Source organism: Lithobates pipiens, unplaced genomic scaffold (assembly GCF_037356315.1).
Source record: "Lithobates pipiens isolate NorthernLeopardFrog02 unplaced genomic scaffold, aLitPip1_a1.2 Scaffold_86, whole genome shotgun sequence".
Classification (NCBI taxonomy): domain Eukaryota; kingdom Metazoa; phylum Chordata; class Amphibia; order Anura; family Ranidae; genus Lithobates; species Lithobates pipiens.
The window spans coordinates 399745-413540 of NW_027507910.1; the positions used below are offsets into that span (position 1 = coordinate 399745).

Here is a 13796-nt window from a genome sequence, read left to right on the forward strand (position 1 = left end):
TGTATCCCTCTGCTCCCCCCCCTGTATCCCTCTGCTCTCCCCCTCCTGTATCCCTCTGCTCTCCCCCCTGTATCCCTCTGCTCCCCCCTCTTCTATCCCTCTGCTCTCCCCCCCTGTATCCCTCTGCTCTCCCCCTCCTGTATCCTTCTGCTCTCCCCCTCCTGTATCCTTCTGCTCTCCCCCTCCTGTATCCCTCTGCTCCCCCTCTCCTGTATCCCTCTGCTCCCCCCTCCTGTATCCCTCTGCTCCACCCTCCTGTATCCTTCTGCTCTCCCCCTCCTGTATCCCTCTGCTCCCCCCCTCCTGTATCCCTCTGCTCCCCCCTCCTGTATCCCTCTGCTCCCACCTCCTGTATCCTTCTGCTCTCCCCCTCCTGTATCCCTCTGCTCCCCCCTCCTGTATCCCTCTGCTCCCCCCCTCTGTATCCTCCTGCTCCACCCTCCTGTATCCTTCTGCTCTCCCCCCCCTGTATCCTCCTGCTCCACCCTCCTGTATCCCTCTGCTCTCCCCCCCCTGTATCCTCCTGCTCCCCCCTCCATTGCTCATCTTTTTTTTTATTCTGCAGGTAACGGAGAGAAAGGGAAAGCGATCCGCATTGAAAAAGTCATTTATACGGGAAAGGAAGGGAAGAGCTCCAGAGGCTGTCCCATCGCCAAATGGGTGAGTGATCCATCGATTTGTTCCACGTGATTAACGAGATGAGATTTCCTGGTGACCGAGACTCAGAGGAGGAATTCAAAGTGGAGAGGAAGAGGCGGGACTATAGGCGGGACTATAGGCGGGATTATAGGCGGGATTATAGGCGGGACTATAGGCGGGATTATAGGCAGGATTATAGGCGGGACTATAGGCGGGATTATAGGCGGGATTATAGGCGGGACTATAGGCGGGATTATAGGCAGGATTATAGGCGGGACTATAGAGGAGCCAAAAGAAAGTAACCAAAAAATATTCAGGAGGAGAATGTAGCAATGAATGAATGGAGGGGAATAAAGCGATGAATGGAGGGGAATGTAGCGATTAATGAAAGGAGAGGAATGTAGCAATTAGTGAATGGGAGGGGGATTTTGCGATGGATGAATGGAGGTAAATGCAGTGATGAATGAATGGAGGTGAATGTAGCAATGAATGGAATGGAGGGGAATGTAGCGATGAATGGAGGGGAATGTAGCGATGGATGGAGGGGAATGTAGCGTTTAATGAATGGAGGGGAATGTAGCAATGAATGAATGGAGGGGAATGTGGCGATTAATAAATGGAGGGGAATGTAGCAATGAATGAATGGAGGGGAATGAAGCGATGAATGGAGGGGAATGTAGCGATTAGTGAATGGAGGTGAATGAAGGGGTGAATGGAGGGGAATGTAGCGATTAGTGAATGGAGGGAGATACATTGATGACTGAATGGAGGTGAATGTAGTGATTAATGAATGGAGGGGAATGTAGCAATTAGTGAATGGAGGGGAATGTAGCGATGAATGAATGGAGGTGAATGCAGTGATGAATGAATGGAGGGGAATGTAGCAATGAATGAATGGAGGTGAATGCAGCGATGAATGGAGGGAATGTAGCGATGAATGGAGGGGAATGTAGCGATGAATGAATGGAGGGGGATGTAGCGATTAATGAATGGAGGAGAATGTAGCAATGAATGAATGGAGGTGAATGTAGCGATTAATGAATGGAGGAGAATGTAGCAATGAATGAATGGAGGTGAATGCATCGATGAATGGAGGGGAATGTAGCAATGAATGAATGGAGGGGAAATGTAGCGAATAGTGAATGGAGGGGGATGCAGCGATGAATGAATGGAGGGGAATGCTGTGATGAATGAATGGAGGGGAATGCAGCGATGAATGGGGGTGAATGTAGGGATGAATGGATGGAGGGGAATGCAGCGATGAATGGAGGTGAATGTAGGAATGAATGGAGGGGAATGTAGAGATGAATGAATGGAGGTGAATGCAGCGATGAATGGAGGTGAATGTAGGAATGAATGGAGGGGAATGTAGAGATGAATGAACGGAGGGGAATGTAGCGATGAATGAATGGAGCCTGAATGCAGTGATGAATGAATGGAGGGGAATGTAGCAATGAATGGAGGTGAATGCAGCGATGAATGGAGGGGAATGTAGTGATGAATGGAGGTGAATGCAGCGATGAATGGAGGGGAATGCAGCGATGAATGGAGGGGAATGTAGCGATGGATGAATGGAGGGAATGTAGCAATTAATGAATGGAGGGGAATGTAGCAATGAATGAATGGAGGTGAATGCATCGATGAATGGAGGGGAATGTAGCAACGAATTAATGGAGGGGGAATGTAGCGATTATTGAATGGAGGGGAATGCAGCTGAATGAATGGGGGGAATTCCGTGATGAATGAATGGAGGGGAATGCAGCGATGAATGGAGGTGAATGTAGGGATGAATGAATGGAGGGAATGCAGCGATGAATGGAGGTAAATGTAGGAATGAATGGAGGGGAATGTAGAGATGAATGAACGGAGGGGAATGTAGCAATGAATGAATGGAGGTGAATGCAGTGATGAATGAATGGAGGGGAATGTAGCAATGAATGAATGGAGGTGAATGTAGTGATGAATGGTGGTGAATGCAGCGATGAATGGAGGGGAATGTAGCGATTAATGAATGGAGGGGAATGTAGTGATTAATGAATGGAGGGGAAGGTAGCAATGAATGAATGGAGGTGAATGCATTGATGAATGGAGGGGAATGTAGCAATGAATGGAGGGGAATGTAGCGATTAATGAATGGAGGGGAATGCAGCGATGAATGGAGGTGAATGTAGGAATGAATGGAGGGGAATGTAGAGATGAATGAATGGAGGTGAATGTAGGAATGAATGGAGGGGAATGTAGAGATGAATGAACGGAGGGGAATGTAGCAATGAATGAATGGAGATGAATGTAGCGATGAATGTCGGTGAATGTAGCAATGAATGAATGGAGGTGAATGCAGCTATGAATGGAGGGGAATGTAGCGACGAATGATTGGAGGGAATGTAGCGATTAATGAATGGAGGTGAATGTAGTGATGAATGAATGGAGGTGAATGCAGCGATGAATGAATGGAGGGGAATGTAGCGATGGATGAATGGAGGGGAATGTAGAGATGAATGAATGGAGGGAAATGTCGCAATGAATGGAGGTGAATGTAGCGATGAATGGAGGTGAATGTAGCAATGAATGAATGGAGGTGAATGCAGCGATGAATGAAGGGGAATGTAGCGATTAATGAATGGAGGGGAATGTAGCGATTAATGAATGGAGGGGAATGCAGCGATGAATGGAGTTGAATGTTGCGATGAATGAATGGAGGTGAATGCAGCGATGAATGAATAGGCGGGATTATAGGGGGGACTATAGAGGAGCCGAATGGAGGGGAATGTAGCGATGAATGGATGGAGGGGAATGTAGCGATGAATGAATGGAGGTGAATGTAGCGATGAATGGATGGAGGTGAATGTAGGGATGAATGGAGGTGAATGTAGCGATGAATGAATGGAGGGGAATGTAGCGATGAATGGATGGAGGTGAATGTAGCGATGAATGGAGGGGAATGTAGCGATGAATGAATGGAGGTGAATGTAGCGATGAATGGAGGTGAATGTAGGATGAATGGAGGTGAATGTAGCGATGAATGGAGGGGAATGTAGCGATGAATGGAGGTGAATGTAGCGATGAATGGAGGTGAATGTAGCGATGAATGGAGGTGAATGTAGCGATGAATGAATAGGCGGGATTATAGGGGGGACTATAGAGGAGCCGAATGGAGGGGAATGTAGCAATGAATGGATGGAGGGGAATGTAGCGATGAATGAATGGAGGTGAATGTAGCGATGAATGGATGGAGGTGAATGTAGGGATGAATGGAGGTGAATGTAGCGATGAATGAATGGAGGGGAATGTAGCGATGAATGGATGGAGGTGAATGCAGCGATGAATGAATAGGCGGGATTATAGGGGGGACTATAGAGGAGCCGAATGGAGGGGAATGTAGCGATGAATGGATGGAGGGGAATGTAGCGATGAATGAATGGAGGTGAATGTAGCGATGAATGGATGGAGGTGAATGTAGGGATGAATGGAGGTGAATGTAGCGATGAATGAATGGAGGGGAATGTAGCGATGAATGGATGGAGGTGAATGTAGCGATGAATGGAGGGGAATGTAGCGATGAATGAATGGAGGTGAATGTAGCGATGAATGGAGGTGAATGTAGGGATGAATGGAGGTGAATGTAGCGATGAATGAATGGAGGGGAATGTAGCGATGAATGAATGGAGTGGAATGTAGCGATGAATGAATGGAGGGGAATGTAGGGATGAATGAATGGAGGTGAATGTAGCGATGAATGAATGGAGGTGAATGTAGCGATGAATGAATGGAGGGGAATGTAGCGATGAATGAATGGAGGGGAATGTAGGGATGAATGAATGGAGGGGAATGTAGCGATGAATGGATGGAGGTGAATGTAGCGATGAATGAATGGAGGGGAATGTAGGGATGAATGAATGGAGGGGAATGTAGCGATGAATGAATGGAGGGGAATGTAGGGATGAATGAATGGAGGGGAATGTAGGGATGAATGAATGGGGGGAATGTAGCGATGAATGAATGGAGGGGAATGTAGGGATGAATGAATGGAGGGGAATGTAGGGATGAATGAATGGAGGGGAATGTAGCGATGAATGAATGGAGGGGAATGTAGGGATGAATGAATGGAGGGGAATGTAGCGATGAATGGAGGTGAATGTAGCGATGAATGGAGGTGAATGTAGGGATGAATGAATGGAGGGGAATGTAGGGATGAATGAATGGAGGGGAATGTAGCGATGAATGAATGGAGGGGAATGTAGGGATGAATGAATGGAGGGGAATGTAGCGATGAATGGATGGAGGTGAATGTAGCGATGAATGAATGGAGGGGAATGGAGGGATGAATGAATGGAGGGGAATGGAGCGATGAATGAATGGAGGGGAATGTAGGGATGAATGAATGGAGGGGAATGTAGGGATGAATGAATGGAGGGGAATGTAGGGATGAATGAATGGAGGGGAATGTAGCGATGAATGAATGGAGGGGAATGTAGGGATGAATGAATGGAGGGGAATGTAGCGATGAATGGAGGTGAATGTAGGAATGGATGGAGGTGAATGTAGCGATGAATGGAGGTGAATGTAGCGATGAATGGAGGTGAATGTAGCGATGAATGGAGGTGAATGTAGCTATGAATGAATGGAGGTGAATGTAGGAATGGATGGAGGTGAATGTAGCGATGAATGGAGGTGAATGTAGCGATGAATGGAGGTGAATGTAGCGATGAATGGAGGTGAATGTAGCGATGAATGAATGGAGGGGAATGTAGTGATGAATGAATGGAGGTGAATGTAGGAATGAATGGAGGTGAATGTAGGAATGAATGGAGGTGAATGTAGGAATGAATGGAGGTGAATGTAGCGATGAATGAATGGAGGGGAATGTAGGGATGAATGAATGGAGGTGAATGTAGGAATGAATGGAGGTGAATGTAGTGATGAATGAATGGAGTGGATTAGTAGAGATATCTGCGGCGGATCCCCGCCCCTCCCCCTCTTCCTGGGGTCGCTGTCTAGGAGCGGATGTCGGGGGTGGGGAGGAAGCGATTCTCTCACGCAGGACGGAGGTGAATGTAGCGATGAATGGAGGGGAATGTAGCGATGAATGGAGGGGAATGTAGCGATGAATGGATGGAGGTGAATGTAGCGATGAATGGAGGTGAATGTAGCGATGAATGGAGGTGAATGTAGCGATGAATGGAGGGGAATGTAGCGATGAATGGAGGGGAATGTAGCGATGAATGGATGGAGGTGAATGTAGCGATGAATGGAGGTGAATGTAGCGATGAATGGAGGTGAATGTAGCGATGAATGGAGGGGAATGTAGCGATGAATGGATGGAGGTGAATGTAGCGATGAATGGAGGTGAATGTAGCGATGAATGGAGGGGAATGTAGCGATGAATGGAGGGGAATGTAGCGATGAATGGATGGAGGTGAATGTAGCGATGAATGGAGGTGAATGTAGCGATGAATGGAGGTGAATGTAGCGATGAATGGAGGTGAATGTAGCGATGAATGGAGGGGAATGTAGCGATGAATGGATGGAGGGGAATGTAGCGATGAATGGAGGTGAATGTAGGGATGAATGGAGGGGAATGTAGCGATGAATGGATGGAGGGGAATGTAGCGATGAATGGAGGTGAATGTAGGGATGAATGGAGGGGAATGTAGCGATGAATGAATGGAGGTGAATGTAGCGATGAATGTAGGGATGAATGGAGGGGAATGTAGCGATGAATGAATGGAGGTGAATGTAGCGATGAATGTAGGGATGAATGAATGGAGGTGAATGTAGCGATGAATGGAGGGGAATGTAGCGATGAATGGAGGGGAATGTAGGGATGAATGGAGGGGAATGTAGCGATGAATGGATGGAGGTGAATGTAGCGATGAATGGAGGTGAATGTAGCGATGAATGGATGGAGGGGAATGTAGCGATGAATGAATGGAAGGGAATGTAGGGATGAATGGAGGTGAATGTAGCGATGAATGAATGGAGGGGAATGTAGCAATGAATGAATGGAGGTGAATGTAGCGATGAATGAATGGAGGTGAATGTAGCGATGAATGGAGGTGAATGTAGCGATGAATGAATGGAGGTGAATGTAGGGATGAATGAATGGAGTGGAATGTAGCGATGAATGAATGGAGGGGAATGTAGCGATGAATGGAGGTGAATGTAGCGATGAATGAATGGAGGTGAATGTAGCGATGAATGGAGGTGAATGTAGCGATGAATGAATGGAGGTGAATGTAGGGATGAATGGAGGTGAATGTAGCGATGAATGGAGGGGAATGTAGCGATGAATGGAGGGGAATGTAGTGATGAATGAATGGAGTGGAATGTAGCAATGAATGAATGGAGGGGAATGTAGTGAAGAATGAATGGAGTGGAATGTAGCGATGAATGAATGGAGGGGAATGTAGCGATGAATGAATAGAGGTGAATGTAGCGATGAATGAATGGAGGGGAATGTAGCGATAAATGAATGGAGGTGAATGTAGCGATGAATGAATGGAGGTGAATGTAGCGATGAATGGAGGTGAATGTAGCGATGAATGAATGGAGGGGAATGTAGCGATGAATGAATGGAGGGGAATGTAGCGATGAATGAATGGAGTGGAATGTAGCGATGAATGAATGGAGGGGAATGTAGCGATGAATGGAGGTGAATGTAGCGATGAATGAATGGAGGTGAATGTAGCGATGAATGGAGGTGAATGTAGCGATGAATGAATGGAGGTGAATGTAGGGGTGAATGGAGGTGAATGTAGCGATGAATAGAGGGGAATGTAGCGATGAATGGATGGAGGTGAATGTAGCGATGAATGGAGGTGAATGTAGGGATGAATGGAGGGGAATGTAGCGATGAATGAATGGAGGTGAATGTAGCGATGAATGTAGGGATGAATGGAGGGGAATGTAGCGATGAATGAATGGAGGTGAATGTAGCGATGAATGTAGGGATGAATGAATGGAGGTGAATGTAGCGATGAATGGAGGGGAATGTAGCGATGAATGGAGGGGAATGTAGGGATGAATGGAGGGGAATGTAGCGATGAATGGATGGAGGGGAATGTAGAGATGAATGAATGGAAGGGAATGTAGGGATGAATGGAGGTGAATGTAGCGATGAATGAATGGAGGGGAATGTAGGGATGAATGAATGGAAGGGAATGTAGGGATGAATGGAGGTGAATGTAGCGATGAATGAATGGAGGGGAATGTAGGGATGAATGAATGGAAGGGAATGTAGGGATGAATGGAGGTGAATGTAGCGATGAATGAATGGAGGGGAATGTAGGGATGAATGAATGGAAGGGAATGTAGGGATGAATGGAGGTGAATGTAGCGATGAATGAATGGAGGGGAATGTAGGGATGAATGAATGGAAGGGAATGTAGGGATGAATGGAGGTGAATGTAGCGATGAATGAATGGAGGGGAATGTAGGGATGAATGAATGGAAGGGAATGTAGGGATGAATGGAGGTGAATGTAGCGATGAATGAATGGAGGGGAATGTAGGGATGAATGAATAGAGGTGAATGTAGCGATGAATGAATGGAGGGGAATGTACCGATAAATGAATGGAGGTGAATGTAGCGATGAATGAATGGAGGTGAATGTAGCGATGAATGGAGGTGAATGTAGCGATGAATGAATGGAGGGGAATGTAGCGATGAATGAATGGAGGGGAATGTAGCGATGAATGAATGGAGTGGAATGTAGCGATGAATGAATGGAGGGGAATGTAGCGATGAATGGAGGTGAATGTAGCGATGAATGAATGGAGGTGAATGTAGCGATGAATGGAGGTGAATGTAGCGATGAATGAATGGAGGTGAATGTAGGGGTGAATGGAGGTGAATGTAGCGATGAATAGAGGGGAATGTAGCGATGAATGGATGGAGGTGAATGTAGCGATGAATGGAGGTGAATGTAGGGATGAATGGAGGGGAATGTAGCGATGAATGAATGGAGGTGAATGTAGCGATGAATGTAGGGATGAATGGAGGGGAATGTAGCGATGAATGAATGGAGGTGAATGTAGCGATGAATGTAGGGATGAATGAATGGAGGTGAATGTAGCGATGAATGGAGGGGAATGTAGCGATGAATGGAGGGGAATGTAGGGATGAATGGAGGGGAATGTAGCGATGAATGGATGGAGGGGAATGTAGAGATGAATGAATGGAAGGGAATGTAGGGATGAATGGAGGTGAATGTAGCGATGAATGAATGGAGGGGAATGTAGGGATGAATGAATGGAAGGGAATGTAGGGATGAATGGAGGTGAATGTAGCGATGAATGAATGGAGGGGAATGTAGGGATGAATGAATGGAAGGGAATGTAGGGATGAATGGAGGTGAATGTAGCGATGAATGAATGGAGGGGAATGTAGGGATGAATGAATGGAAGGGAATGTAGGGATGAATGGAGGTGAATGTAGCGATGAATGAATGGAGGGGAATGTAGGGATGAATGAATGGAAGGGAATGTAGGGATGAATGGAGGTGAATGTAGCGATGAATGAATGGAGGGGAATGTAGGGATGAATGAATGGAAGGGAATGTAGGGATGAATGGAGGTGAATGTAGCGATGAATGAATGGAGGGGAATGTAGGGATGAATGAATAGAGGTGAATGTAGCGATGAATGAATGGAGGGGAATGTACCGATAAATGAATGGAGGTGAATGTAGCGATGAATGAATGGAGGTGAATGTAGCGATGAATGGAGGTGAATGTAGCGATGAATGAATGGAGGGGAATGTAGCGATGAATGAATGGAGGGGAATGTAGCGATGAATGAATGGAGTGGAATGTAGCGATGAATGAATGGAGGGGAATGTAGCGATGAATGGAGGTGAATGTAGCGATGAATGAATGGAGGTGAATGTAGCGATGAATGGAGGTGAATGTAGCGATGAATGAATGGAGGTGAATGTAGGGGTGAATGGAGGTGAATGTAGCGATGAATAGAGGGGAATGTAGCGATGAATGGATGGAGGTGAATGTAGCGATGAATGGAGGTGAATGTAGGGATGAATGGAGGGGAATGTAGCGATGAATGAATGGAGGTGAATGTAGCGATGAATGTAGGGATGAATGGAGGGGAATGTAGCGATGAATGAATGGAGGTGAATGTAGCGATGAATGTAGGGATGAATGAATGGAGGTGAATGTAGCGATGAATGGAGGGGAATGTAGCGATGAATGGAGGGGAATGTAGGGATGAATGGAGGGGAATGTAGCGATGAATGGATGGAGGGGAATGTAGAGATGAATGAATGGAAGGGAATGTAGGGATGAATGGAGGTGAATGTAGCGATGAATGAATGGAGGGGAATGTAGGGATGAATGAATGGAAGGGAATGTAGGGATAAATGGAGGTGAATGTAGCGATGAATGAATGGAGGGGAATGTAGGGATGAATGAATGGAAGGGAATGTAGGGATAAATGGAGGTGAATGTAGCGATGAATGAATGGAGGGGAATGTAGGGATGAATGAATGGAAGGGAATGTAGGGATGAATGGAGGTGAATGTAGCGATGAATGAATGGAGGGGAATGTAGGGATGAATGAATGGAAGGGAATGTAGGGATGAATGGAGGTGAATGTAGCGATGAATGAATGGAGGGGAATGTAGGGATGAATGAATGGAAGGGAATGTAGGGATGAATGGAGGTGAATGTAGCGATGAATGAATGGAGGGGAATGTAGGGATGAATGAATGGAAGGGAATGTAGGGATGAATGGAGGTGAATGTAGTGATGAATGAATGGAGTGGAATAGAAGAGATATCTGCGGCGGATCCCCGCCCCTCCCCCTCTTCCTGGGGTCGCTGTCTAGGAGCGGATGTCGGGGGTGGGGAGGAAGCGATTCTCTCACGCAGGACGGAGGGGAATGTAGCGATGAATGGAGGTGAATGTAGCGATGAATGAATGGAGGTGAATGTAGCGATGAATGGAGGTGAATGTAGCGATGAATGAATGGAGGTGAATGTAGGGGTGAATGGAGGTGAATGTAGCGATGAATAGAGGGGAATGTAGCGATGAATGGATGGAGGTGAATGTAGCGATGAATGGAGGTGAATGTAGGGATGAATGGAGGGGAATGTAGCGATGAATGAATGGAGGTGAATGTAGCGATGAATGTAGGGATGAATGGAGGGGAATGTAGCGATGAATGAATGGAGGTGAATGTAGCGATGAATGTAGGGATGAATGAATGGAGGTGAATGTAGCGATGAATGGAGGGGAATGTAGCGATGAATGGAGGGGAATGTAGGGATGAATGGAGGGGAATGTAGCGATGAATGGATGGAGGGGAATGTAGAGATGAATGAATGGAAGGGAATGTAGGGATGAATGGAGGTGAATGTAGCGATGAATGAATGGAGGGGAATGTAGGGATGAATGAATGGAAGGGAATGTAGGGATAAATGGAGGTGAATGTAGCGATGAATGAATGGAGGGGAATGTAGGGATGAATGAATGGAAGGGAATGTAGGGATAAATGGAGGTGAATGTAGCGATGAATGAATGGAGGGGAATGTAGGGATGAATGAATGGAAGGGAATGTAGGGATGAATGGAGGTGAATGTAGCGATGAATGAATGGAGGGGAATGTAGGGATGAATGAATGGAAGGGAATGTAGGGATGAATGGAGGTGAATGTAGCGATGAATGAATGGAGGGGAATGTAGGGATGAATGAATGGAAGGGAATGTAGGGATGAATGGAGGTGAATGTAGCGATGAATGAATGGAGGGGAATGTAGGGATGAATGAATGGAAGGGAATGTAGGGATGAATGGAGGTGAATGTAGTGATGAATGAATGGAGTGGAATAGAAGAGATATCTGCGGCGGATCCCCGCCCCTCCCCCTCTTCCTGGGGTCGCTGTCTAGGAGCGGATGTCGGGGGTGGGGAGGAAGCGATTCTCTCACGCAGGACGGAGGGGAATGTAGCGATGAATGGAGGTGAATGTAGCGATGAATGAATGGAGGTGAATGTAGGAATGAATGGAGGTGAATGTAGTGATGAATGAATGGAGTGGATTAGTAGAGATATCTGCGGCGGATCCCCGCCCCTCCCCCTCTTCCTGGGGTCGCTGTCTAGGAGCGGATGTCGGGGGTGGGGGGGAAACGATTCTCTCACGCAGGACGGAGGGGAATGTAGCGATGAATGGAGGTGAATGTAGCGATGAATGAATGGAGGTGAATGTAGTGATGAATGAATGGAGTGGAATAGAAGAGATATCTGCGGCGGATCCCCGCCCCTCCCCCTCTTCCTGGGGTCGCTGTCTAGGAGCGGATGTCGGGGGTGGGGGGGAAACGATTCTCACGCAGGACGGAGGTGAATTGAGGACACGGCGACTTGTTTATATCTTTATTTATAGATTGGATCTCTGGGCGTTCGCCTCTCCTGAGCTCCGCCGCCACCCTCCCCCGTTCATTCCAGCCTCTTCTCCTTCATTCCACATGCGAGGAATGAATTATTCGTTGTATAGAGCGGCCTGCAGAGCGAAGGATTTTCATTGGGGTTTGTAGATCCGGCGAGCGCCCGGCGAGCGCCCTCCCCATAAACTTCACATTCCACACATAACATTCTCCACATTTCTGCTGTTATAAACAGTAGCGAGGGGCGGAACACCCAGGCAAATTATTGGCCAAAAAGGGTTATCAGGGTCCGAGGATGGGGCCCAGGGATGAGGGTCCAGGGATGGAGGCCCGGGGATGAGGGTCCAGGGATGAGGGTCCAGGGATGGAGGCCCGGGGATGGGGTCCAGGGATGGAGGCCCGGGGATGAGGGTCCAGGGATGGAGGCCCGGGGATGGGGTCCAGGGATGGAGGCCCGGGGATGAGGGTCCAGGGATGGAGGCCCGGGGATGGGGTCCAGGGATGAGGGTCCAGGGATGAGGGTCCAGGGATGGAGGCCCGGGGATGAGGGTCCAGGGATGGAGGCCCGGGGATGGGGTCCAGGGATGGAGGCCCGGGGATGAGGGTCCAGGGATGGAGGCCCGGGGATGGGGTCCAGGGATGAGGGTCCAGGGATGGAGGCCCGGGGATGGGGTCCAGGGATGGAGGCCCGGGGATGAGGGTCCAGGGATGGAGGCCCGGGGATGGGGTCCAGGGATGAGGGTCCAGGGATGAGGGTCCAGGGATGGAGGCCCGGGGATGAGGGTCCAGGGATGGAGGCCCGGGGATGGGGTCCAGGGATGGAGGCCCGGGGATGAGGGTCCAGGGATGGAGGCCCGGGGATGGGGTCCAGGGATGAGGGTCCAGGGATGAGGGTCCAGGGATGGAGGCCCGGGGATGAGGGTCCAGGGATGGAGGCCCGGGGATGGGGTCCAGGGATGGAGGCCCGGGGATGAGGGTCCAGGGATGGAGGCCCGGGGATGGGGCCCAGGGATGAGGGTCCAGGGATGAGGGTCCAGGGATGGAGGCCCGGGGATGAGGGTCCAGGGATGAGGGTCCAGGGATGGAGGCCCGGGGATGAGGGTCCAGGGATGGAGGCCCGGGGATGGAGGCCCGGGGATGAGGGTCCAGGGATGGAGGCCCGGGGATGAGGGTCCAGGGATGAAGGCACGGGGATGAGGGTCCAGGGATGAAGGCCCGGGGATGGAGGCCCGGGGATGAGGGTCCAGGGATGAAGGCACGGGGATGAGGGTCCAGGGATGAGGGTCCAGGGATGGAGGCCCGGGGATGAGGGTCCAGGGATGGAGGCCCGGGGATGGAGGCCCGGGGATGAGGGTCCAGGGATGAGGGTCCAGGGATGTGAACATGAAATATTTTCCATTGATCTCAGTATGTAGAAGGACTCGGGAGCTCCTCATACTTGGGCCACTCTAGACGTCCCACACCGTTCTGCTATGTTGGGCCACTCTAGACGTCCCACACCGTTCTGCTATGTTGGGCCACTCTAGACGTTCCACACCGTTCTGCTATGTTGGGCCACTCTAGACGTCCCACACTGTTCTGCTATGTTGGGCCACTCTAGACGTCCAACACCGTTCTGCTATGTTGGGCCACTCTAGACGTTCCACACCGTTCTGCTATGTTGGGCCACTCTAGACGTTCCACACCGTTCTGCTATGTTGGGCCACTCTAGACGTCCCACACCGTTCTGCTATGTTGGGCCACTCTAGACGTTCCACACCGTTCTGC

The 13796-nt window shown here is 49.0% G+C and overlaps 1 protein-coding gene across 5 annotated transcripts in view; it reads left to right on the top strand.

Moving 5' to 3' along the window:
• Window positions 1–13796, top strand: part of TET3 (tet methylcytosine dioxygenase 3) — a 189078-nt gene that overhangs the window by 115252 nt on the left and 60030 nt on the right. For all 5 annotated transcript variants that reach the window (XM_077474461.1, XM_077474460.1, XM_077474462.1 and 2 more), the window contains one exon: window positions 569–660. In XM_077474461.1, the coding sequence (XP_077330587.1) occupies window positions 569–660 (92 nt within the window). The remainder of the gene's footprint in view (window positions 1–568; window positions 661–13796) is intronic.